This window comes from Alligator sinensis, unplaced genomic scaffold, assembly GCF_000455745.1.
Source record: "Alligator sinensis unplaced genomic scaffold, ASM45574v1 scaffold857_2, whole genome shotgun sequence".
NCBI lineage: Eukaryota > Metazoa > Chordata > Crocodylia > Alligatoridae > Alligator > Alligator sinensis.
This window is the reverse complement of record NW_005842261.1, coordinates 1403690-1429797: the sequence shown is the minus strand read 5'-3', so window position 1 is coordinate 1429797 and position 26108 is coordinate 1403690. Positions and strand designations below refer to the sequence as shown.

General features: G+C 41.2%; 1 protein-coding gene across 1 annotated transcript in view; it reads right to left on the bottom strand.

Moving 5' to 3' along the window:
- The window catches only part of MCTP2 (multiple C2 and transmembrane domain containing 2), a 173000-nt gene that overhangs the window by 56529 nt on the left and 90363 nt on the right, over nt 1-26108 (bottom strand). The window contains exons 12-18 of the mRNA XM_006027694.3: nt 23845-24031; nt 22605-22698; nt 20226-20328; nt 17485-17587; nt 3380-3481; nt 1588-1662; nt 344-463 (exon numbers count right to left, since the gene is read on the bottom strand). Coding sequence (XP_006027756.2) covers nt 344-463; nt 1588-1662; nt 3380-3481; nt 17485-17587; nt 20226-20328; nt 22605-22698; nt 23845-24031 — 784 coding nt within the window. The remainder of the gene's footprint in view (nt 1-343; nt 464-1587; nt 1663-3379; nt 3482-17484; nt 17588-20225; nt 20329-22604; nt 22699-23844; nt 24032-26108) is intronic.

Genomic DNA, 26108 nt, shown 5'->3' with positions numbered 1-26108 from the left:
TTCAGCAGATGGTTCAGCATTCCCCATCCCCTCTTATACAGAGCTGCCGGCAGACCCTTAATTTTGTGCTTTGATATGCAAGCCTCCTCCACCAGAAGTCATCACAACGATTCAAGGAGTGAAGAGGGCCTCTGCTGTGAGTGAAGAAAGAGCTGGATTGCTCTATGGGGCTTTCCTCCAGATCTGTCCTGCACAACAGGTCCCTGAGGACAACTACAGTTGTATATAACAACAGCAACCCCCCAGACTAAGTGGCTCCAGATTGAGGGTCAGAGCCGAGATTGTTATACCCAAGACCTTATGTGAATTTGTCTGAACCAATATGAAAAAAAGAATTGCTTACCACAAAAGCTACCATACTTCTAACTGTTGATTCCCAGAGAAAGCAGCTTCTAAGGAATTGTATTGTTTTCCATATTGCCATGGTGATTTTTTTCACCCGGTTAACATTTCTAGATAAGATCTGATAAATGGGGAGGAGGGAGAAGGGAAAAAGGGGGGAGAAAAAAAACCCACTTGATTAAATGTTATACTTTTCTACTTTCCTTCAGGAACAAGGACAGTTTAAATTATAAAGACAAAGATCTAGATGTAAGTTTAAGTTTCAGAGAGACTCTCCCACTACTGTGTGCTTTCATATTGCCCCCAAACTTTACAGAACTTCTCTTTCACCTCCCATAGGAAGTCAGAAAGCATGGAGGAAGGAAAAGAATGAAGCACTCTTGGTCCATCCTTTAATTTTTAATAAGCAAAAAAAAAAAATTGTATTTGAATTTATCATAAAATGAATTATTTTCTCCAGGATTTTTGGATTAGCCTATACATATTCAGAGAAATATAAGACCATGACACAGTATCAAACCAGAAAGGACACTCCTTTAAAAATGTATAAAGTTTAACTGATTTAAAACCCCATGACATTTCTATGGTATCTCCTTGGTTTGATCTGTTGAACAAGGAATTAAAAAAAAAAATCCGCGAACTGCACAATAAGTGCATGTGCGAAGGCTCCTAAATTACAACACAGATGACATCTTTGGGTAGAGGCAATATCTTTTATTAAGCCAAATAACATAGCTGCAAAAAAGGTTGTAACAACCTCTGGGAAAACAGCAAAAGTTGTAATAACTTTTTTGCAACTATTTAGTTGGTCTAATAAAAGATATCACCTCTACCCAAAGATTTTGTCTGCCTCTGTGCTTAGACCAACATGGCTACAGCCCAGATTCCTTAATTACGCGGAGATTTTTTTGTTTTGTGTTAACTTAAAAAGTGGGATGATTTACCAGACTACAGCATCAAACTGGATAAGGGAGCCACTCCACAGTAATGCAAATGAGCATTCCCACTTTCAAAAATGGGCACAGAATTGACACCTGTGCTCAGTGTTTCTATGTATTAAAGTGTTGCACCTGTACATCATTGAATCATAGACAATTAGGGCTGGAAGGGGTCCATATGACCAGCCTTTTTCTAATATCTAAACTAAACTTCCCTTGCTGCAACTTGAGGGTGCATCCTATCATGAGTGTACTGAAGAGGCTACTGAAAAAGCCTGCCAAAGAGAGACAAGAACAGGGGCCATACCTTCTTGGAAAACTTGCCCCTGTCTTCGATGAAGCGCTTTTCTCTTGGCGTGAAGGTTCTCTTGCATGCTTTTATCTGGAAAAAAATACCATGCATTCAGAATACTGTCATTTAAACTCAGCATCAGCATGTAACCAGGAGCAAAGGGCTCTACTCTTCAGCTCAGCAGACCCTTGCTGTGGTGTTGTTGCACTACAGCCACCATGCTTTCTATGGGAACCTCGTTGTGTGCACAATCTTGTTCCCTCTCCCTTACCTGCAGGGGTATGAAATGCTGTGCAGTTTAAGCACTGGGTGTTGTCAATGCTGACATGAAGGCTACACAACCACCTCCAGCTAATGAGCCAATGGAGAAATTACTGGTGATGGAGAGAGGGGGAAAAAGGAATGTGTTGCTACTTCTGTAACCCATGGCTGCATGGTGTAGAGCAAAAGCACCAGGGTAGAAGGTTTCCTCTGCTGTTGCCACTCGGTGCATTTATATTTCCCACTTTCCAAATGCCTGTGATCCCATAGAAAAGTAAACAAAGGAAATGGGAGCTGAAGATCACATGCCCCAAATCCTCTAGTTGAACCTGTGTATTTAATACTTTTCCACTGAAAGGGACATTGAAAAAGCCAAAAACATATTTCAAGTCCTGTGATGGCTTGAATCAGAATCTAGTAATGAGTCATTATTTCTGTTGAATGGCTTCCCCAGAAACAGGGAACCTCAAAAATAGAGAGTGAAGTCAATGGGATGCCTCATGGAGCACGGGGCACTCAAACCCTACCAGGGCCCATAGAAAGTAAGGGAACCATAAATGAGAAGATGGCCTAGCCGGTCAGGGAATGGTCTGGGGTTCAAGCAACTTGGACACAGCTCCAAGTTCTAGCTTAAATTGCTTCGATAACACTGGGTTGGTCTATCTTAATACCACACTTGTGGACAAAATCTCCCCATTGCAGAAGAGCATTTTGTGGATAAATGTGTTATAAGGTGCTCGCCAACTATGGTGATGACGGCCATATAACTAGATAGACTCCAGACTACCTGAAAAAAGGCTGGTCTGGGAACATCTTAGTGCCATAACGTATCTGAACAGCTTATTCTTTGGCAGAGAGTAGCCATCACTGTTCTCTACAGTGATTCCCAAACCCCAAATCCAAACAAGATGGGATAAATTCCTATTAGCCATTACAAAAAGTGAAATTTTGCTTCCAGCATCACAGCAAAGAAAAAACAAACAAACAAACAAGCCAATAAGAGAGGATTCATATTCCACACAGTGACAGCAAAAATAAAATAGGGTTTCATTCAGTAAGAGATGATTAAGCACAAGTAGCTCAAGGCTGAATCAGCCTTATGGGCAAGTGCACCATTGTGGTGTCTGGGTTATTCTCCTGTCAACACCCTCTGAAGCAGAAATTGTGGCTCAGCTTTTTGGGAGGAAGTAGGAGTTGAAAGTCATCTGTAATAATCTAGATGTTAACTCCTCTTTTGGCTGCAAATTAAACCCTGGTGTGCAATGATCCACACCTCTTCCCAAGAACGCTCTGGTCATTCTCAGTCCAAAGCTGCCATTTCATTGTCTCATCCATTTGGATGAAATGTTATAGCACTGTGATCTGCCAATACTTCTTTAAAAAAAAAGGGCAATAAACCCAATCCCTCCCTCCAGATGCAACCAGGTCAAGACCTTTTCTGTGTGGTTCCTGCATTCTCTCTTTGCATTTGCAGAGCCAGGCATCCTAGTTCCTTATGTAAAGGATGTGTGAAGAAAAAAATAATAGAAAGACATTTAAAACTTACTGGATTAAACAGAACATCCAACTCCAAGTAAATTAATCCTTTAGAAGACTGTACCAAGTCTTTATTCTTCAGCGTGTAACAACTTTGCTGCCCATTTCTAATCTAGAATTGAAGAAGAAAGTATCAATATTTTCTCTCTGCTATACATAAAATACTCTTTCCAACAACAATCCCTCACAAATCTGACAATATAATCAAAGGCTGAAATGCAAAATGACCATTGGATTAGAGACCTATAAAACTGCAGATTAAAGCTATTATGGCCAAACTTTAATTTACAGACCCTCTATTTTATAGTAGCACAGTGCAAGCAATAACCAGGCTGAGAATTCTGCCCTGGAAGCCAGTGAGCTGATGGGAAGTAATCAGGCTCTGTTAGTATAGGTTTAAAATGGCATTTTTCTTCCAAAGATCAGAAAAAGAAACACAAGCAACAAAACACCCCCGCTGTCCTCACTCTGCACCCTGCAACACACACAAATATACCTATTCTTTTTTTTACTGAAAGGATGTCCAAGACAATTAATTGGTTTAACCGGAGTGAACAATAATGTAACAAATGTTCTAAATAAACCAATTCATGTAAAAGGCTTCCCCTCCACTAGGTTTCAGATGCCATTTCTATGCTCTAATCTGCCTGTTGGCCCTGTCCTGTTCAATGTCCATGAGAAAAAAAAAAGCCCATCTCCCTTACCATTTTGTAAACTATTTGGCTCAAATTAAAAGCATTCTCTCTTCAGAAGTGATGGCAGAAATGTATTTATTATACACAGAAGGATATGTATTGATTAAACATTTGGCTTTTTAGGAAGCGGACCAGTTAATTCTAAACAGCAGCAACATAAAAACGGCAGCATCCCAAAGAGCTCCATTTGGCGACTGTAATGATCAAAGATTAAAGATAACAGAGGAAATTCAAGGGCATGAAACCGCAACCATATTTAAACTAGCTATTGCTGCTGCGATGTTTAGGATTAGCATTCATATAAACCACAGTGGAAATGAGTAAGGGAAAATGGCATAATGGGACTACGCACTGATTTCACATGACAAGGGAGAGGTCATTTTCCTTCCCTGGGTTGTACCGCCTATTCTGTACAGAAGAGAGTTTCAACAGAGAGATGGTTTTCCTGGCTAATGGCTCAAGGGAAGAGGGTCCTCTATAATGGACCAGTCTGCATCCTCCGCAGCGTCCAAACAGGAATTCCACCTTCCGTTACTGCCGTCATCCAGAGCTGCACTTGCTAGGATGTTGTGCAGTCGTATGCAAGAAATATGGCACTGGGTCAAACTGATGTGGAGTCAATTTTACTTTCTTTAAAAGAGAGTTGCGGGCCAGACACAAAGGAGGGCAGCTCCTTCTGAGACTGATGACAGATAGGAAGCTACTTCGTAACCTGCCGGTTGAGACAATGCTGTCAAATATGGACCCACAAGTATTAGTGCCGGTGCGATGTGTATGCCTCATATTCTGGGAGGACACGGAGTGGAATGTGAGCTGCTGCATGCTCACAACGGAGCTGCTTAACTCCTGGACTTTCTGTCCCATAGAAAATTCTGATATTTCAAAAGTTAAACACTTTTAAAATCCCATATGAAGACAAAAACCATATCAAAACTTTTTGTTGTAAAATGAAAAGTGTTGATTTTTTTTTTTTAATTTGGAAACATGGATCAGAAAAAGAACCTTTTATTTCAATTTTCCCCATTAGAAATTCCAAAGAAATCAAGGATTTGTTTTGTTTTGTTTGTTAGCTAGATCCCCTCCTCTCTAAGGACACACACACACGGCATTCCACACGCTTCAACCAGCTGTACCAACATCTGTAAATTAAGACAACTGTGGGAAGCCAGTATATCTTTTTAAACATTGCTCTGGATGTTTTCACCTACTTCCTTTAACAGGAAGCCTTCCTTCACTCCATACACCCACATCCTAATGCTTTACACACTCCTTACAGTCATATGACATTAAAAAAAAAAAAAAAAAAAAAAAAGAGTAGAAGGCAGCTGGAAAGGGAAAAAAAAACGTTACACACACAGTCTTGGGTTTCCTGGGTGGGGAGGCAGCACAAAGGAAGTCTGCTTCACTGAGTCCTTCAAACTGTGACAGTCTCAGTCTGTAGAAACAATCATGTAAGAAACCTGAAAATGGTATTCCAGCAGTGTGGAGAGTGGTTTATCTTTCTACTTTTAAAAGAAAAGTTCCGAAGTGCCGAAAGATTTGACCATGTTTCATCACGCTTTCTTGACAGTAGTAAAGGCATATCAAACTTCACAAGACAATGGACAAGAATGGATCGAGGTGCTGTACTCCCTGAAGATCCCTAGCCATCTGGGCTCACAGTGTTTGAATCCTGGGACAGGGGGGCTAGATTTGGAGCCCGTTCTGGGCATCCTTAGAAATGCGGCGTACGTATATGTGAAACATGCACAACAAATGATGCTCGCTTATATTTTTTCTTCATCAAGAGCTAAAATAACCTGAACAGTGAAATAATGAAGAGATTTGATGGTTCCTAGAACCTTTCAGGTATCGTTTTTTCTTTGTTTTTTCTCTGCTAAGAAGGAGTTAAAGCATCCCTGACAATAACCTAGTCTAACTCAAAAAGCGAGACAGACACCCCGGAGTAGGAGCCTAACTGTGAGTTAAAAGCTCCAGTGGAGAAAGAGCAAGGAGCTTGAACTGAGAAGGTGCAGTTTGTGTCCAGGAACCCAGAAGAATTTGCTATTAAAATGGGCAAGAGGTACAGGGGCCTCTTCTGCCTCCTGGAAAAAAGGTGAAGGTTTTGCTTTATTCAAGTATTTGCTTGTTTAGGGGCAGGGACTATTGCTTGTATTAAGAAGACTGGCTCAGGAGTTCCCAGAGAGCAAAGCCAGCCTGAAAGGCAGCCGACACCTCACCCCGCTGACACCTGCCAAGGACTTCTGTTTCCCTCTTCTGGCCCAAGGACAGGCAATTACAGCTTTTAAACATCTAGCGAAAGAAAGCATCAAGGATGGTTTTACTACATATGAGGAAGCAGACACACACAGTCTGAAGAAGCTGCTGCTCTTGCTAAAACGAGTAGGTTTGATTCTGGTGTCACCCCAATTTATAGTCTCATTGTTCCATTGACTTCAAGGAGCTTCCTCTTGGTGTAGACAGCGAGATGAATCACATGATGGAGGTGCATTTGTGCAGTGAGCTAGGGCCCAACATGAAATGCCATAATGCTGTGCAAAGGATGTTATCAAAAGGTGTTTTCTTTTGTTAAACCTTCTCTAAATATTAGAAGGTTACTTTTAAAACTGCGTAAATGAACTATCACACTGTCAAAATACACTTCAACTGTAAACACTATGAGTTTTCTTTCTTATTCTTCATTCTAACATTTTGGCTCATATTAGAGCATCAGTCTCTCCAGCAAGCTAAGGAAGTATGGGTTGGATAAATGGACTGTAAGGTGGATAGAAAGCTGGCTGGATTATTGGGCTCAAAGCGTAGTAGTCAATGTCTAGGTGGCAGCCAGTCTCAAGTGAAGTACCCAGGGGTCACCCCTGAGGCCAGGTTTCTTTTCAGTGTCTTCATCAACAATCTGGAAGATGAGATGGAGTGCAGCATCAGCAAGTTTGCAGATGACACCTTGCTGGGGAGAGTAGCAGATACCCTGGAGGGTAGGGCCACAATTCAGAGAGACCTAAACAAATTGAAGGGTTGGACCAAAAGGAATCTCATGAGGTTCAACAAGGACACATGCAAAGTCCTGCACTTAGGACGGAGCAATCCCCTGCACCGGGACAGGCTGGGGGCTGACCTAATAAGCAGCAGCTCTGCAAAAAAGGACCTGGGAGTTACAGTGGATGGTAAGCTGAATATGAGTGAACAGTGTGCCCGTGCTGCCAAGGATGCTAACAGCATACTGGGCTGTAATGATAGCAGAGTTGCCAGCAGATTGAAGGAAGTGATTATTCCTTTCTATTCAGCACTGGTGAGGCCACATCTGGAGTCCTGTGTCCAGTTGTGGGCCCCCCACTATAGAAAGGATGTGGGCAAATTGGAGAGAATCCAGCAGAGGACAATGAAAATGGTTTCAGGGCTGGGGCACATGACTTCTGAAGAGAGGTCGAGGGAACTGGGCTTATTTAGTCTGGAGAAGAAAAAAACTAAGAGGGGATTTGAGAGCAGTTTTCAACTCCCTGAAGGGGGATTTGAAAGAGGGTGGAGCTGGATTGTCCTCAGTGGTGATGGATGACAGAACAACGAGCAAGGGAAGTTGAGGTTAGATATTAGGAAAAACTCTCACCAGGAGGGTAGTAAAACACTGGAATAGGTTACCCAGACAGGTTGTGGAATCTGCATCCTTGGAGGTTTTTAAGACCTGGTTAGACAAAGCCTCAGTTGGGATGATATAGTTGGTGATGGTCCTGCTTTGAGCAGGGGGCTGGACTAGATGCGACCTCCTCAGGTCCCTTCCAACCCTCATTTTCCACGATTCTAAGAAAGGTATATAATTTATAGACTCATAGATTGTAGAGTCGGAAGGGACCCCAAAGGATCATCCTGCCCCAGGCAGGAAAGAGGACCAAGGTCAGACAACCCCAGCCAGGTGCCTATGTAGCCTTCTCTTGAGGACCTCCAAGTTAGGTGATAGCACCACCTCTCTTGACAGCCTGTTCCTGATTCTGGCCACCCTTACTGTGAAAAATTTCTTCCTAATATCTAACCTGAATCTGCTCTCCACTAGTTTGTACCCATTATTCCTAGTTACTCCTAGAAGTGCCCTGGTAAATAGTGCATCGCCAATTCTCTGTTGTCCTCCCTTGATAAACTTATAGGCGGCTACAAGGTCTCCCCTCAGACATCTCTTGTGAAGGCTGAAGAGATCCAGATCCCTCAACCTCCCCTCGTAAGGTGTTGCACAGAGGCCACTAATCATACAAGTGGCCCTCCTCTGAACCCTCCAGATTCTCCACATCCCTCTTGAAGTGCGGCACCCAAAACTAGACACGGTACTCCAACTGCGGCCTGACCAGTGCCGCATAGAGGGGGAGCATCACCTCCCTCGATCTGCTGGTCATGCATCTGCTAATGCACGATGAGGTGTGATTGGCTTTGTTAATGGCTTCCTTACACTGCCAGCTCGTGTTCATGAGGCAATTATAGCCTGGTGACATATCAAACATTTATATTGATTCCTTATTCTCTAACCTTCGGTGAAAAAAATATGGAGGGAAAAAAACAAGATTTGGCTATGCAGGACTTTAAAAATGCAGAGTAAAAAAAAACATTTTTTGATGCATCGGTAGCATACTAACCCTGTTTGGTTCAACAAATGCAAGGAGCTTCACTCCCCTTGATTGCACGGAGTAAAAAGGTAGCATCCCTCAACAGACTACAGAAGAAAATGCCCAGGATGCTTTCAATGCAGTACATCTTCACAGAAGGTGTTGGAGGCCTACTTTGTTTTCCTCCTTACTGTTCTGTTTCTGTCCCCAAATCTCTAAAAAATAGACTAAACCTAGCTCCTTTCATTTTGGGCCCACTTGGTTCAACTCTACGCATTTTTTACTCCCAACTCCCTATCCACAGCTGTTCCTTACAGCATTTTCTGCAGCTACTGAAAAAGTGAATGGAAACACCATGAAATCCTAGAAAGGTTCTAAAGTCTAAAGAAATCAGACCTACTTATTGACTACCCCCTTCCTACAAGCACAATCATTTCTGCAATGTGCCTGGTATTACAAGGACATCATACAGCAAGCTCAAGGGCTTCATAAAGGGACTTGTTTTGAGGTAGCTACAAAAGAACCCTGAATAGATCTATGCACGTGGGTGAAAAGGAAATAAAGGAAATGTTCCTATCGGTCTGTCCTACACGTGCTAACATGTGCACACATCATTCCAGTCTAAATCTGGAAATGTCTGACCCTCGAAGAGAAGCAACTAAAGCTATTCATTTATTGGTGCTATGTTTTACACCCCAATTGATTCTAATGAGGGAATGTTTGCATTGAGGAGTCTTCATCACGTACAATTTTTATGGTTTGGCTTAATCACCAGCAGAGAGTGCCTGTAACAGGTTGATTCAACACAGACAGCAGGAAAGCCCAACGCATTGACTTGTTCTTTTTTGTAAGGTCTGAGGACAGATAGGATGCTTTATCCAAGTATGCTTTGGTTTCAGGTAGATTGATGCACTACAGGGGAAAAAGATCTAGCATCCTCCCATAGAGCTCTATTAAAAAAAAATAAAAGAAATGACTAATGACTAATAGAAGATGAAAACAACTCTGTGAGGCCCAAAGACTCCTCCAATAGTATTTGCTTCCTCCCCTTACATTTCATTTCCCTCAGCAGAAGTATTATTATTTAACGTTATAATATTTACCTACTGATGAAGCTCCAACCATCTGCGGTCTGCTTTATCCAAAGACTCCTCTGCATTTTGTCTTACTTAGTCCCTTGTCAGGTTGGGTGCAAGGAAAAGTACTGTGCAAATACTTACAACCTTATCCTTTTAACTCTGCCTTATCCTCTTTTAAATCCCTTGTCAGGTTGGGTACAAAAACTGCCATACAACTGATGCTAAACCAACCTAACTACTATTGTTATACTGTTCTCCTAGTGACCCACACACAGCTAACTTGCTTCATTCACTTGCTGAACATTGTGTCTTTTAGACTCTAAACTCTTTGGGGACTCAACATTACCTAATAAATCATAATTATGATACATACAAATAATTCTTCTAAAATTTCAAACAACAGGAACCTCCAATATGCACTCCCTCCCATTAAGCACAAGCAGAGGTCAAGTCTCAACTTCTACTATTACTTCCAGCTTCTAAACTAGGCTTCTGAATAAAGCTAGTTAAAAATTAAGAATTACTATCCCACAAGACATTCCAACATTTTGACATATACTTGCATCCTTGTCCTCTTCATCCCATGAAGAACCATACTGGAAGAGAACATCGTGGAAGAGGGAATGGCTGGGATGTTCAGGCTCCAAATGCCCCAGGCTTCACAGCAGCCCTTTGGTGGCATGGGGTAGCAGACCCAATTTAGGGCTGGTCCTAGACATCACTCAAGCTTATCGTAAAAGACATATCTGGAGCTGCCACAATCTCAGAGGTAGAAAGGTGCACCTTAGCTGCTCTGCTATCTTCCCCCAAACACATTATCAGCTCAATGTTTTTCAACCAGGATGGTGTAGCACCCTAAAATGTTGCAGATTGTTTTCAGGATACCACTAGCTGCCACCTCTATATCAGCCAGGTTAGGTGTGCAAACACTGACACATGATTCACAAGTTAAACCCAAAGATTTCAAATAGGAATCCATAATGTCAAAAATGTTCTGACCTGCTGTGGTTTATCCAAGTTCTTGACAAAAAAATAGCTCTATTATTTTTCTGTAGTCAAAAAAAAATGAATGAAAGCTAAATGCTGGCATTTTCCAAGGGGTGCTTTGTGTCTAAAAAGGTTGAAAACCACTGCACTAGTTTGTCTCCAAATGAGCGGTCCCAATCTCTGTGTTTGCGGGGGGAGAAAACCCCCCATCCAAATGCAATGAGGTTTTCCAAAGTTCCCCATGTCACTCTACAAGTATGGGTTGAGTTTCTTCTGAGTTAATGAATATATTTGCTAAACTGTTTCTACAAGCATCCCTCATCAAACAAACGCGACTAAACATGGTACTGCTGTCAGTAGCCAATGCTAAACTTATTAAGTAACAACCTCACTGAACACTTCAGAATTTTAATGAAATAGTAAAAGCTAAGATTGAAGATGGATATGATGCAAGACTCTCAGCAGACAAGACCCTTGCACGGAAAACAGTGTTTTTTCATTGCTCTTGTCTTGAAGAAATATGATGTAGTGAGACTTTTTGCATTGATTTTAAGAAAACGTCTCTATGAATCCAGCTTTGATGCAGATTCAGGGTCATCTGGATGACCTGACAGAAAACCAGATGAAACCCCTGTAATATCACCCTCCAACATGTGTATAAAAGACAATGGCTATCCCCTGGGAAACCCCTCCAAACACATTTGAAACCTTTGATATTCTTGCTTGAACTCGCCCCGGATGCATAATGTCATAGCATAACGAGTGCCAAATAGGACAGATATCTGGACCCATTACAAAGTCTCTTTTTTCCTAGGAAAAGAGGATGGCAAGGTAGATACCCAAGCCACCTGCTTCATCTAGGTGTGGCTGTTTGTTGCAGATGAGAGTTGATCAGAAATTTTTCCAAAGGGGAAGGAAGAGGACTCTTTTTTCACTGGAACATGCCAACACATTGAACCCCTAATATCTCAGGTTGGATGAGCTTTGGTGACACATAAGGCACGACTCTAATGGATCCTGCCTGGATTCCTGGCTGGCTGCCTGAGGTCCACAGACCCAAGGTTTCTGATCAAAGAGCAAGGACTCCAGGATTGCAGGATCCATGGCTCTGAGTCTATCAGCCATGCCTGGGCTCTCTCCTGTGGAGCTGGGAGCCTGAAAGGCCTAGCTCCAACCACAGGCACAGCCCTGACATCCCAGGCAGCTGTTCAGAGTGCCGATTTCAATCTCCATTCCACTGAGCAATTGCAAGGGCTGGGGAATAAAAAAAAATCATGTCAAACACTATGTGTTGATGGCCCCAAAATGGAATTTTTGGTTCATAGAAAATTAAAAAAAAACCAAACCAAAAAACCCCAATGTCCAAGTCAGACCAATACCAAATTAAAAACCAAGCCCAGTACTAGAAATCCTGTATTTCAGCCAGCTCCACTGCAACCTAACTGCAGTGTTATCACAACCACCGTGTCACCCAAGGTTTGTCCTGTAAAACGTTGAGTGTTACAAGGCAAGTGCTAAGTGCTCTCAACTCTGACAGTAACTGGAAGTGCTCAGTACTCAAGAAGAACAGGTCCCCCATGTACCATGTTAAGGCCATCCCTTAGAGCAGAAGTGGCCAACCTTTATAGCAGTGTGACACAAATTAACCCCACGTTCTCCCCAAGTGCCACTCTGATCTCCTTCCTCTGCCCAATCTGCTGTTCAGCTTTCTGCTCCGTACTCTGTAGTCCTTGCCCAATCTCCTCCTCTGCTTTCTGCTTCCTGTCCTATCGGCTGCTGTGCCACCTGTTCCCTGCATGATCTTCTGGGTACCAGCCAAGGAAGCAGCCCTTGCTTATGCCAGCGGTTGGCCACCTTTGCCTTAGAGCATGAAATCCTTGGGATAGTGATAGTAGCTATATCCACCATGTTATTGCACACAAAGCTTAATTGGTTACATGAGGACATTTTACAGACATTTTCGACCATTTAAAAAGGGTGCAGCTGAAGTTTGCCTTGAGCTGGAATGTTCTTATCTAGAGAAACATCATTCTGTGATATAGTACTTCATTTGAAGGCCCTTCCTACATGGAGATAATTAATATTCTTTGCTTTCAACTTCATTGAAGCACATTACACACTCCCATTTCCCTAATAACATAAATCCTTTTACAAGATAGGAGTCCCTTGAAGGTGGAAAGAAAAGACTCTTGGAGACAGAAATAGGGTCGTGTGTAAGCAGAAGTAGAGGGGAGGAAGGGAAAAGAAGAGTGAGTGGCAGAAAAATTCAGCATTAATGTGAAAATGAGCTCTCACAAATGAGCTCTGTTAAGGCGAATCTACAAAATACGCAGGCTGTATTTAAAGTCACATCTTGCTGAGATGCACCAACTATCAGTTCTCGTACTGAGGAGATGCTTGTGCATCAATAGATAAGGATGCTCCCGAATCCCTTATTGGTTACTGGAACTAAAGCTTTCTTTAACCTTTAATCATGTGTTCACTACATTAGACAGAACGCCATGCCATATACAACACTTTGCAAGCAGGCTGTCTTAGATACCAGAGCTCCCACAGTGCTAATCCAGTACTGACTCACTGGGTAGCCTTGAACAAGTTACAGCTCTTCTTCCTCAGTTTTCCTGTCTCTAAAATGGGGATAATGCCTAGTTTAGTGGGGTGTTATAAACATTAGGTAATGTTTCTACAGTGCATTATTACTCACACTGGAAGAAAATGAATAAATACGTATTTATTCATCTAGGTTTTCTCCACTCTGTGCAGAACAGAATGTGAAATTCTCAGATATTGCCTGATACCTGAAAACTCTCTCTTGAACTTGCTCCCCATTCTGAATGCTGCCTCCATCCCTGGCTGAATGATGCATCTGACAAACGAGTTTGGACTAAAATGTAAATGGCAAATATTACAACAGAACATGGGATTTCCAACTTTGCTTTCTGTGAGCATTTGTGGACTCAAGTTTACAATTCATTTGCTACAAGCATCCCAGTAATAAAAGCTTGAGCACTTGGTGTGTCCAGGATAGAGATGCGAGCCCTCCGTACACATTCTAAATGAAAATTTGCTATTAAATTTGAAATAATATTTGAGTAATTCCTTTTTTCATCCCCCATCCCAACACTTTACTCAGTCCAGTTTTCTTAAAGATGAAAATCTGTGACAACTCAAAATAAATCTTCAAGTAGCTGCATCTCATCTGTAAACAGGCTACAAGTGATTAAACCCTTTTTTTTCTGTTGAAATAGTAGACCATATTACAAAATGCGTTTTGGTTTTCATTGATTGATCTAACACCAGTCAAAGTTAGGCCCAGTCACCTATGAGCAAGCCTATACTCTATCTATTCCCAGCTACAACTATGTTACAGTATCGATCTCCAAAAATTCAAAGGATATGGTTAAATGCAGGGAAAATGCACACGAACAGAAGTGAGAACAAAAACCCGTTCAATTTAAACAAGGAGTGTTTCAGAAAATTGCATATTTTTTTCTGAACAAAGTTAATAGATGCTAAATGGTCTTTAATGAAATGCAAAGAACAGCATATTTGTATTAGATTGGCCTGAAATAGGAGGCAGAGAAGTTTGGAAGGAAAGAAGACGATCACTTGGCTAGAGAAAGCATAAACATTTTTTTTTTGGTCTCAAACCTTGGACAAAAGAACCTACACGGAACGGAGTTGGAAACATTACCACACACACACATACACACACTCCCCTCCTCTGCCTTGTTACATGCTTCCTAAGGGATACTTGATGCATGCCTGTAAAATCAACACAAAATCCAAATCTAACATCTTCTCACTGTAAGCCCACACAGCCTGCTGCCGATCAGACAGACCATTTGGCAGGCGCAGGATCTGCAGGAGAGCAGCTGCTCTAGCCACTCTCTTCCAGTAACATCAGGGATATGAGGACTTTGGGAAAAATTAACCAAGTGATCAAAAATGGAATAAAAGATGTTAAGAGTTGTTCCTCCCTGTAAACATCAAATGGTTCTTCATATGCAGCCGACTTAATATTGTCCTAAAATTGCAGACGTCAATGAGGCAGGACACTAAAAAGAACAAATGGTTTAAAATAACTGCATCTTGAGAAAGAGCGTAATGCGACAGTAACAGAGCAGGGGGGGGCTGCCAAGTAACTTATATGTCACAGCCCTAATCAAGCGCTGTGTGTTAGGACTACTGCGCTGGATCCAAATCTACTCTGCCAATGGACTTTGTACAGAATCCAAGCATTTCCCCTGCTTTAGGGGGGCTCATTCTTGTGATCCAAACCTTATAATTTATATCCTATCCATAGATGTAGGATTTGTACTCCATCTCTCTCTCCCCTTAGATAAGTGGTGACCTCTCAGAGGCCATCTCCACCCTTGGCCCTGCCTTGCTACCCCAGTCTAAAAACACAACTTAAATGGTGCAGGTATTATGGACTGAGTTAAGTATTTCAGGAGCACATACTAAGCAAACTGACACACAGAGCAGCTTTGTACAAAGGTCCTGAACACGCTGTTCCTCTTAAGAGAATAAGGTGCATACGGAGATTAAAAATACATACATATTCCCCCGCCCCACTTTCTACCATCCGGGGACATTCTTTGGGCAGAGGTCAGGTGCTCGGGTACAGGGCGTGTGTGTGGAGTTCATGATTTGTCTCCTGACAATGTAGTTTTTTCCAGTCCACCTTATCTTCTCTGACTTTGGTTGGTCCCACAACTAAATCTACCTACACAAACCTGTCCATCACTTCCCTTTCCCCTGCCCATGTCTTCCTGCCTCTTCCTCTCTTATATCCCCTTTTCTACACCTGGTATCTTTATTCTGCTTCTGTAATTTTTCCCAAAGCATCCCAGTTTCCATAGACAGTTTCCATATTTTTTTTTAATTGTGTTATACATTATGTGAACAAGTACAGCCTGACCCAACAAAAGGGGCCTGGTTTCCAGAACTGTTGAATCCACCCCCCTGTGTCTTCATTTGAAGAACAGCATATTTATTCTAGTGATGATCAGCTCAGCCTCACTTCATGCAGCTTTCAGATCCCAAGTGGAGTTTGCAACACTGACAGGAAACACAAATCTATTTTTTTCTTGCAAAAGCAAGCGTATTCAAAGAGGCATCAGTAAGTAACAAGAAATATGGAACTTGTGATGTCTTTTTTGTTACACCACTGTTCAGAAATTAGCTGCACTAGTGATAATAAGTGAGATGTTCAGTATTAGCTTTAGGCAGATAATTCATAAAAACATAGCCAAATATTACCACCGTGATCAACACAACCTGCCTTCTGTATTTGAGCTATTTCTAAGCACGGATATGTTCCCTGAGCACAATGTGTGTCCATGGACTACCAAATGCTTCTTGGTCCATCTCCAATGACACATATATACACATTCTGATAAAGTGGATATGAAATGCAAATGAAATTACATTAATGCAATTAAAAATTCATGAAAGCCAGTAATTTAAAAAAGGTAAGGTTCCCACAGCAACACTCACTCTGCTGTCCACAACATCTTGTATATCATGAACCAGATAATATTTTAAATGTAAACAGTAACATGTTAAGCTACCTAAGTTGAAACCATGCCACCCCTTCCCTCTTCCCTCCCTAGAGAGAGAGAGAGAGAGAGAGAGAGAGAAAATAAAAGTAGAACAAAAGTGGCATGTACTACCATTGCTAGGTTAAAATTACTGTTAAAATCTTGCTTTTATTTTATTAATGCACTTCTTTGAACTTAATTGCATTGGCTAAAATATTTGAATAAATAGGCAGCCAGTACTTAACATTACACATGTGCTTAATTGCTTTTTAAAGGTTAACTCAAGAGTATATCTGTGACAGTCTGGATGCTGAAATTCAGCCCCAAATATGTACCTAGTTGAACCTATTTAAAAAAAAAAAAAACCATGAGCATAGTTTTCATGGACGTTTTTTTTCACAATTTTACCGCAGCGTAGATTATCAGTGCTCACTGTAAGACTGCACACACACATACACACACACACACACACACACACACACACACACACATATACCCTGTGAATTATCTAGTCCAGCCCCTCTGCTGCCACTAGTCCTGCTTCCAATTAAATCTGTCCCCTCTACTCAGCTGCTTTGTTTTATCTCTGTACCAATGTTTTACCAGATGCCTCTTATTAGTAAGGTGGTCTTTGGCCACTTCTGAAATGCTTTGGCATTCCTCGATCTCCAAAGCAACCCCTTTCTCCATGGGCTGGTTTGCTTTTCTGGTCTGATTTTATTCTCCCAAGATCTCTCTGACTCTTCCCACAACAAAAATGCAGATCTTTAAAGGCGGTAGGGAGTACTGAATACCCCTTTTAGGTAATTTTGTGCAGCTGTGCCAACAACAACTCTCTCTACTCCATCCTATTGTGAAGTGCAATTACTTTCTTGGAGAAAAAAGCAGCAACAGAGGTATTTAAAATGTTACCTTTGAAAGGTGGTGTGGGAACATACAGAAGAACAATTAGGTTTTCAGGCCAAAATGCCATATAGCACTGATCAACCACAGACATTTCTGTAATTTTCCTTTCCCAATCAACTGAATTTGGACAGAAAAGCACTGGCAACATGTCTTGCATTAAGGAGGACTGTAAACACTGACCAACTAAGGCACATATATATCACAAAGGTTGTTTATCTCTATATCTGAGTTGTTACGTACTACAGGGGGAAAAGAAATGCAACTTGTTCCCAATGAAACCATCAATGTTCAAGTGATATATGTAGCACAGATAACTTACAGACAGCAAAGGGATGGCAACTTTTCCAAGAAAATCAGGGGATTTATCTCCATCTTCATCAAACACTGTCACTTCAAGAACATCATGGATATCTTTAATAGGGCTGGAATGAGAAGCAGAGGGGAAAAAAGTGTTTTATGCACATACACAGAGCGTCTACTCCACAAAGATCTGAGAATAGTGTTTTACTAATTAAGTCTGCATTACCTTGGAGTATAAAACTAGCATTTAATTAAATTGCAAAAATTAAATCAAACCAAGGATATTCCCCAAGCCTTCCCCTCTTGCAGCATTCATATATACACGTGAAAAATAACAATTATTGCTAGACAGTGATAGTTCGTGTGTGTGTGGCTGCTGGTGCTGATGGCACACAGACAGGCACTGCAAGGAAAGCGAACACAGAGAAGGGGAGATAAAGAATCGGGTTGCGTCAGGTGTGTGAACAGGTAAAAAACTAAGCACAAAGCACAGTTTACAGCTGTCCCTTTTGACTGGAGCAATGTGCTCTGATTTTAAGATCCTAAAACCCCTCCAAACCAAAGCAGCTAATATTTCGAGTTTCATCCAACTCGTATGTTTTAACTAGGGTGACAACCATCTGCCAAGTGCAAGTAGAGATTAAAATCATTACTAAATATGAAATTAATCCAGGGAATGGTATAAATTTGGGCAAACCCAGGCGATTTATTGGAGGTATTCCATTGGAAAAGAAAGATCCTGAATGAAATGAGGTTAGAGAGAGAGGAGTGGATGTTATTATTCATCTAAAAACAACGGACAGGGTGAAACTTTGTTTTGCTTTCGTGGTACACGAGCCCCACAGAGCTGCTGCTCCAGCTAGAATAAAACGAATCCCAGGAATATTCCAGCTCTGGGGCCCGCTGCTTATGAAAAGCGCCCGTCACAAATTCAGCTTGGAGCCTATCGCCCTAAATGCACGAGCTCCTGCTACTCGAGCTGCAGTGCTAACTCCCGACAACTAACAGCTGTAGTGTGCCCATTAATCTTTTATGTGGAGCAGCCACTAGAGGGAGACAACCAGTAAAATATATAGCCCCGAGGTTCTCAGCCCAGACAAAGCAAATGGCTATCGGTACCTGCTGGTTTATGAAGCTATCCCTCTATTTTTCTTCAAAGACAAATTAAAAAAAAATGCCTTAGAAGAGCTGTAGACAGCTCTGCAGCCCATCACTCTTCTCCAAATAATACAAGCTGGCAGCGATATAAAATGTTAAAAGTGCTCAGCTACCACCTTGATGAATACAAGAACCTGAGTTGGACAGAAAAGGTCTCTGGTGGTACCAAACATATACGATGGAAGGGGATTTACACAAACACTCTGCTCTGAACACTTGGCAAGATAAATCCATAATACTGCTAACTTTCAAAGTTTTGTTTAATTTAAAACTTCTACAATCAAGGGAGGAGTATATGGAAGAGTGGAAGGCTCAGAGGATCTGGTGAGACAAATGGCAATAGGAAACCTGAAGGGAAGTTCACATTTTGCAATCTCTACAAGGTTTCTGACACTGGCAAAATGTTGTTTTCCACTCAGAAGTTGGGGCAATCGCAGGAGAGTGATGGGTATCGATAATGATGGGTATGAGGCTTCTTGAGAATAGACATCCCCCCAAATGGCAGAGGCAATTGAAGAGAAGAACCCTACATGTCCAACCAGTTCCTCTTCTGGATCAGTGAATTAAGTGGCAACATGTGGCAGAGTCTTTATTGGTCTTATGCCAGTGTGGCACGAATCCTTTCATACCCTTCTTCAAATCCATCCTAAATCCTCTGCATATTTGTTTGTGCAACAGAAGTCAGTAACTCCCAGGCTCCTGGTAGATGAGCATCCACATCATAAAGATGCAGCTACCATACTTACTGGTAGTCTTAACAGCAGTGGACAAAGAAAGAGAAATCCAACTCATTTTGAAGCCACAGCGAGCAGTATTTCCACCTCAGCATTTAAGAAAAGGAGATGGTCAACTTGAGGAGAAATGGGAAGAGCTAGTTCCCATATGGGGGAAGTTCTGTAAATACCGAGTGAGCACGCTAACACCTTTCATTACAATCACAGTCGCTTAAAATCTGTTCAATTAAAATATATAGATTTCCAGTTTGGTTTACACATCTGATAGCCTAGTGGTTTTCAACCTGTAGTCTGCAGATCTGAGGGTCCACCCACTATGTCTAAGGGGTCCACGAAAGATGGCTACGATCAATCAAAAGTGTATGAGTACCCACACTCACAATTCAAAGGGGTCCATATATCCATTCATTTTTTTTTAGGGGTCCGCAAACGAAAAAAGGTTGAAAACCACTGTTATAGTCTAATTTAACCTCAGGTTGTTTTTTTTTTTGCAGGGACAATAAAACCGCAACTTCCTGCTTATTTACCAAAGTTCTAAAATGGCACAGTCACAAATTTAATTTTAAATTATAGTCACTTCTAGGTTTTCTATCTCATCTCCATTTCCTGCTAGATAATCTAAGAGACTCCTATCTGGGTCCAAGAAGCATAATAATGATTTTTCTTATAAATATCCCAGTAATAATTCTTTTAATGTCTTCTTCTATTAATGCATTTCATGAAAAATATTAAGGAAAGGCCACAGGCTTTCACTGTGTTATATATTTCTTCTTCCTTATTTTACTAGGCAGAAGATGACATGCCCCACATCTGAACTTGTGTTTCCTGTTTAGTGTTTATGGCATATATTCAAAAGGAATTCACTTACAATGTGAAAACTTTGTTCCACTCCGGGTTGAGATTCTTGTAAACGGTATGCGTCTGAAGTCTGTCATTTCCCACCTCTAATACACAGAAAGGGTCGCTTTTACCTGAGGGAAAAACAAGTAAAACAAAGGGGGGAGATGTAGTACGTGATGAAGTAGGCTGTAACTTATGAAAGTGCTTGCATCCAAATATGTTACTCTATAATTGTCACCCTGCTCTGCCATTCTCCATATAGTTAGCTTGGTCTTTTTTCCAGCAGAGTTGGAGATCAATGGGCAAAATAAGAATAAACTGCATTTAAAAACCTGTCTTCCTTAACAAATTATTTAATAAGCACACACCGCAGCTAAACCTCCTTCTGGGATGCGTCCAGACAAGCGTGACTGCGTGGTACGTGGTGCCGCAAACATGTCTGCAGCGCCACATACCGCGCAGACAGGCGTTCTCCGTGCTGCAAGGGCACACTGCCAGTGTGTGCGCTGCTCTGGCTTTTTTTTCTGTGGGTTTTTTGACCCCCCAGATATCCAGGGGTCACTCCAGCAAAGCAAAGTCATTTCATATCAACACAACTATTATCTTAGGACTTTACAAACATGAGCAAATCGTGCTGAATGGCTGTGCTTTGAGAGGTTCTTAGAGCACTGGCTCGATATCCTTAACTACACATTTTAAATATGGTGCGGGAACCCCCAAATTGATCTAAAATGGTACCTGTGGATTTTCAAAAGGCTGCTAAAGCCTTAATCATACGTAACGTTGTAATTTTCTGACTCTAGTTATTACTGTGGGTTTTTAACTTGTATTTGCTAAAATATGCGGTATCAACATGCATCGACCCAAACAACAATCACCCTGAAATCTGATCTTTATTACAGTAATAAGTAACAAGGTATAAAATGGCATTCTACGCAACAGAATTAGATAATTGGTCTGGTCTGCAGACACATGCCCATCACTGAATCATGATTGTGCTACAGAATAAAAAAAAAAAAAAAAAAAAAAAGATACATGCTCAAATTGTTCCTCTATTAATCCTTGGAAATCTTTGGTATTTTATTATTATTATTTCCTTGATGATCTCTTTAACGGAGTTTTAGCTGGACCTTGAATTTACTTTTATCAATAACAATAAATCTGAACAGTCTCCCAGGCAATGCAGGAAATATGGCATTACACTGGGAGGGTTCTATTATGGAAGCACATAATTGCTGCACTAATCATTTATGAATGGCTCAGAACAGATAATTAATCTTTATGTCTCTCATTTCACGATCAGAAATTATGCTATTTTTACCTAAAATAGCTGCATCCTTTTGCAATTTGGCGGGTCTATTACTGCATAATACTAGGATATTTTCAGCCCTGTCGTTGAAAAACAAGTTGTCATTTGCTTCATGAATCAGGCTCAAAGCCTGGGTTATTTTGAATATAATGACAGACGGAGTAACCTTTTACTTAAGCAGGATTACATTCCTGCGCCGTGCACAAGAAACGTGTGTCATAGACTCTCCGGGGGGGGGGAAAAAGTCTTTAAATTGTACAATCAAGAACCCTGGTATATCTCTCTGTTCATTATCTACCCACAAATGCTCACACTCCCGTTTGAGCACAGAAACAGCCATTGCTCTTCTTGCCTTGTAGGGTGCCAAGAACGTACTCCATTCAGTCAAACGTTTGCGGCTGTTCGTTCTAGAGCCGGATTTGAAAGTCGGAAGCAAATCCAGCTCTCCCTTCAATTATTAGGGTTGAATTCTGTTCCACACCAAATGGGGTTGACCATACCCGTTGCATCAGGAGTGGGTCATGGTTGCACACTGTATGTACTGGCCACCAAACCTTGTTGAACCAGGGCTGAGAAAGGCTTGATGCAGAGAAAGGTCATTTAGCATAGGTACAGCCACCTTCGAAGATGCTATGGATGCCCTTGGATTCAATCTATGCTACAGGATTAAACAGCATTGGAGTGAAGTCACTACTTGTAGTTAGAGCAATGAATCCCTTTGCTTTTGCTGGATGTAGCCCATTCAGACAAGTGTAGAGCTGACTGGGAACTTTTCAATAGAACATTTTATGGGAAGAAATTCCTAAGTATATCATGCATGGATCCAGAGGAAGAGGGCATTGAACCCCCACCCCCAGCAGTAGACACATGAGATGTGTGTTGTTTAAGGCTCAAGTAAGGTTTCTGAGGGCTTCCATAATGCACAACCTTGTCTCCAAGGGTGTATATTGCTACTAAACCTTTAATAAGGAAGCGTTGCCCTTTGCCTTGCTAGGCTCACTATACTTTGTTAAGAATAATGCAGTCTTCACACATGCTACCCCCTCACATGAGAAAAAAAAAAAGACCTAAAATGAAAAGGACAAAGACATTTAGTACCTGAGAAATCTGCTGCCAACAAATCGACTGCCTTTAATACTTTGACCTGCAGGAAGCCAATGTCCTTCATGTCTTTAAAGGAGTTCTTTAAACTCTAGAAGAAGTAAGTAATGGAGAGAGATTTTTAGCAGAAATGCAGTGCACCACAAATCTTGATAGACTGCTTCAAAACTTAAGGGCACTGGCAGATGTATACATATCCTGGCATAATATATATGGGATCATGAATGGGGCAATTTTCAACCATCTGGGAGTAGCTGGTTGTCACAGTGGCTTGCTATTATACCAATGGAGCAGATAAGCTACTCACCTTTAGCAAATGGCTACTCTGAGATGGTATGGACAAACAAAATCTAAATCAACATAACTTATTCCCACCTCAAGCTGTTTCCAAGATAATTCTCCCCTGGATTCTTTGAAATTACCCTGGTTTAGGAATCCACCTTGTCTTTCCACTGGTTTTTCACAATGGTGTGTGTGACATCTGTCTAAGCCCCTACTCCTCCAGTTCTTCCACCCACCTTTGTTCCACTACATCACAGTTAGAGCATCATGACAGCCTGTGAATTGGCTATTTTGTTGCAGTTATTTACTTTTTATTAGCGAGCATTTTTTTCAGTTTACAACATTTAATTTAGGGAAGGAGATTCAGAGGCACAAAGCATGCTTATTGCTAATGTGATGCTAATAAGAAACCAGTATTATTACAAAGTTAGATACAAGGTAGGCTCAGAGAAGTAGCGTGAACTAGTGGGAAGGGCACTGAAATGGGAGTTCAAGAAACTGAGTTTAATTCATGGACTCTGCATACTTTAGCTTCCCCCTCTGCAGTATAGCGGTGAAACTCTTTTATCTATCCTTGTCTAGTACCTTAAGAACTATGGGTGAAAATCATAATATCCAAGAAACATTAACATCAGCCTTTAGCCTCCCAAAGTCAGCACAGAACAGATCCTCATAAAGAGAAAAGAATATTAAGTACTTCAACTTTCTTTCTCATTTCCTACAATAACGTCTTAAGGTAATTCACATTCTCAAAAGGAACCATTCATTTAAAAATTGCCAAAAGCAAACAGGCAAATTGCTAGAAGCCATCTGCTTTGTCAGTCCACTCATCACACTGAATATAACTATTGTGTGATGGGAGGCATGTAATTATGACGGGGACATGATGCAATTTTGAGCTTTTTTTATTTCTTTTTCTCTGTTTAAATAAAGTAAAAACCAAACAAAAACTCACATAGCGCTGGGATATCTGTTTCCTTTCATTTGGGTCTTCCAAGGGGCACACGCACAGATCAGAGATAGAAACTCCTGAACAGGGGGTAACAGCAATCAGCATTAGCAGAGACCCCGGTTGCTTCTCCAGTGGCAGTTCTAAAGGACAGGTCTGCTTCTTAGGTAAAGCAGTAATATCCACTTTACACCTAGAAAACCATTGACATGGATTAATTAAAAAAGGATCACTTATTTGAGACAAAAAGAAATGCTTTTTAAAAAAGAGCCATTTTCCCCCCATTAATAAGAGGAGAAGAAGAAAAAGCATAGAGAAAATTTTTCAAAAAATGTGTAAATGAACTATAGCCCAGATCTACAAACATATGTAGGCACCCAACTCCCATTGCTTTTCCTAGAAGTAATTAGAATTGATTTTAGTGGAGGCTAGAATCCAAGGGCATAGATAGATGTAACAATTATATCAATATCAAAGGATACCAATATTAACTGTCACTGCTATCTACATGGCTCTGTAGTGAGTCAAGTGTAGCAGAACCGTTCCACTTTATTCCCACTTCATTCAGGATCAAAATACATGTTATTTAGCTGGCTTGTATCACCACAGGATGGTGCAGAGATGATGGTTGCATTGCTGCAGCAGATGTGTAGTCCTAATACAGTAGTGGCAGTTCTCTTGCCTCTTTTAAAGTGGTACCAAGCTACCAGATCGGAGTTAAAGGTAAAAAATCTAAATTTATTTTTCACTGCCGGGTTTGTCTGTTCGTGCTGGGAGAATTGCAAAAAAAAGAAGAAAAAAGAAAGAAAGAAAGAAAGACAAGAAACAAAAAACAAACACACGAGTGAAACTACTTAGTTTCCTTTTCATGTATTATCAGTTTTACTTTCTGGCTTTCCTGCACTAGCCCTGGGCTTGAATGATTAGGTAGCAAGTTCTGTAGCGGAGAAATTTAAGTCTAACTTTGTTCTCCTCCCCGCCCCCCCCTTGCAAAACTCCAGCATTTTTAATGACTTTTAAAAGCTCCAATTACTTTTATTGTGATTTGGGGGACAAGCACAACATCTAAATGTTGAGCCGAAAAACAACCAGCTTCCTTAAAGTCGCATCCTCCATTTTATGCTACATTATACTTTATGCCCTGATCTCCTTTAAAAACCTTCCTAGAGCTGTGCTTTTAGTATATTGTTATATTTCCCAGGGGGGCAGTGTGGCTTGCAGGTATCCTCCAGCTCATAATGCACATTGTTATAGTCTGTGACACTTTGAGAAAGAGAGAGAAGAAAGCGTGTATCGCGAAGAGACGACAAAACAGAAACCAAGGATAAGCCGGCGACTGTTCGCTAGCTAGACAGTTGAATCAGGAGCAAGTGGTCAAGTGCAAGACTTGTTCACAGTCTAATCACTTAACTCAGCTAAATGCTTTCTATTTGGAAGGCCAGTAAATGGAGTGGAACCTGCAGGAAGCTCTGCGGGTTTTGACTTTTAAGAACAGGCTGAACAGAAAGTTTGTGGTTTAAAAAAAAAAAAAAAAAAAAAAAAGGTAGGAAGGGAAAGCTTTGTTTCCATGGTACAGGGGGAGCCGCAGTTCTCAAAGGGATGCAGGACGGATGATGGAGAGAGAGTTCTTGCTACGCTTAATGCTTGCCGACAAGTTTTTATTTAAACGAAACTTGTTAAGGTGCTGTCTTAATAGGCAAAAATTCCACAGGGTTCTCCCAGGTGAGTTTCTTCTGGGTAAATGGTGCATGCACTGCTCCTGATTGATCCCATTCCAGTTGTAGAGCTGGAGCGGTTTGTACCCATCTGCTATAAATTGCATGCTTTCCGCTTCTTAACAGCCTATTTTCTGTGAATGTTCGGGGGGGGGGGGGGGGGGGGGGGGGGGGGAACCTCCCCAAAACATTTAAATTAACACCAAAAAAAAAAAAAAATAAAACCTACCTTAAAAAGTAAAAGTTACTGATGTGATGAGGGTATAAGCCATCCACTTGTTTTACTTTAGGAAGTGTTTATTTGTGTAAAACTCTAACTGCCAGAATCATGGAAGTGCCTCTTTCTTGGGTGAACTCTTTGAAGTTCACAGTGTTGAACATACAACTAGTTGCAAGTTTATTCTTATTGATTGCACTCAAGTGCTTTGGAAGAGGAAGCACGAAACCAAGAAAAGCACACCACTGCTCAATGCATAGCGCACAGCCTGCTACTCAACCCATTTTCCAAGCAGGAGAGATTGCATTTAATGCTCATTGCTATATCTACAGTTATAG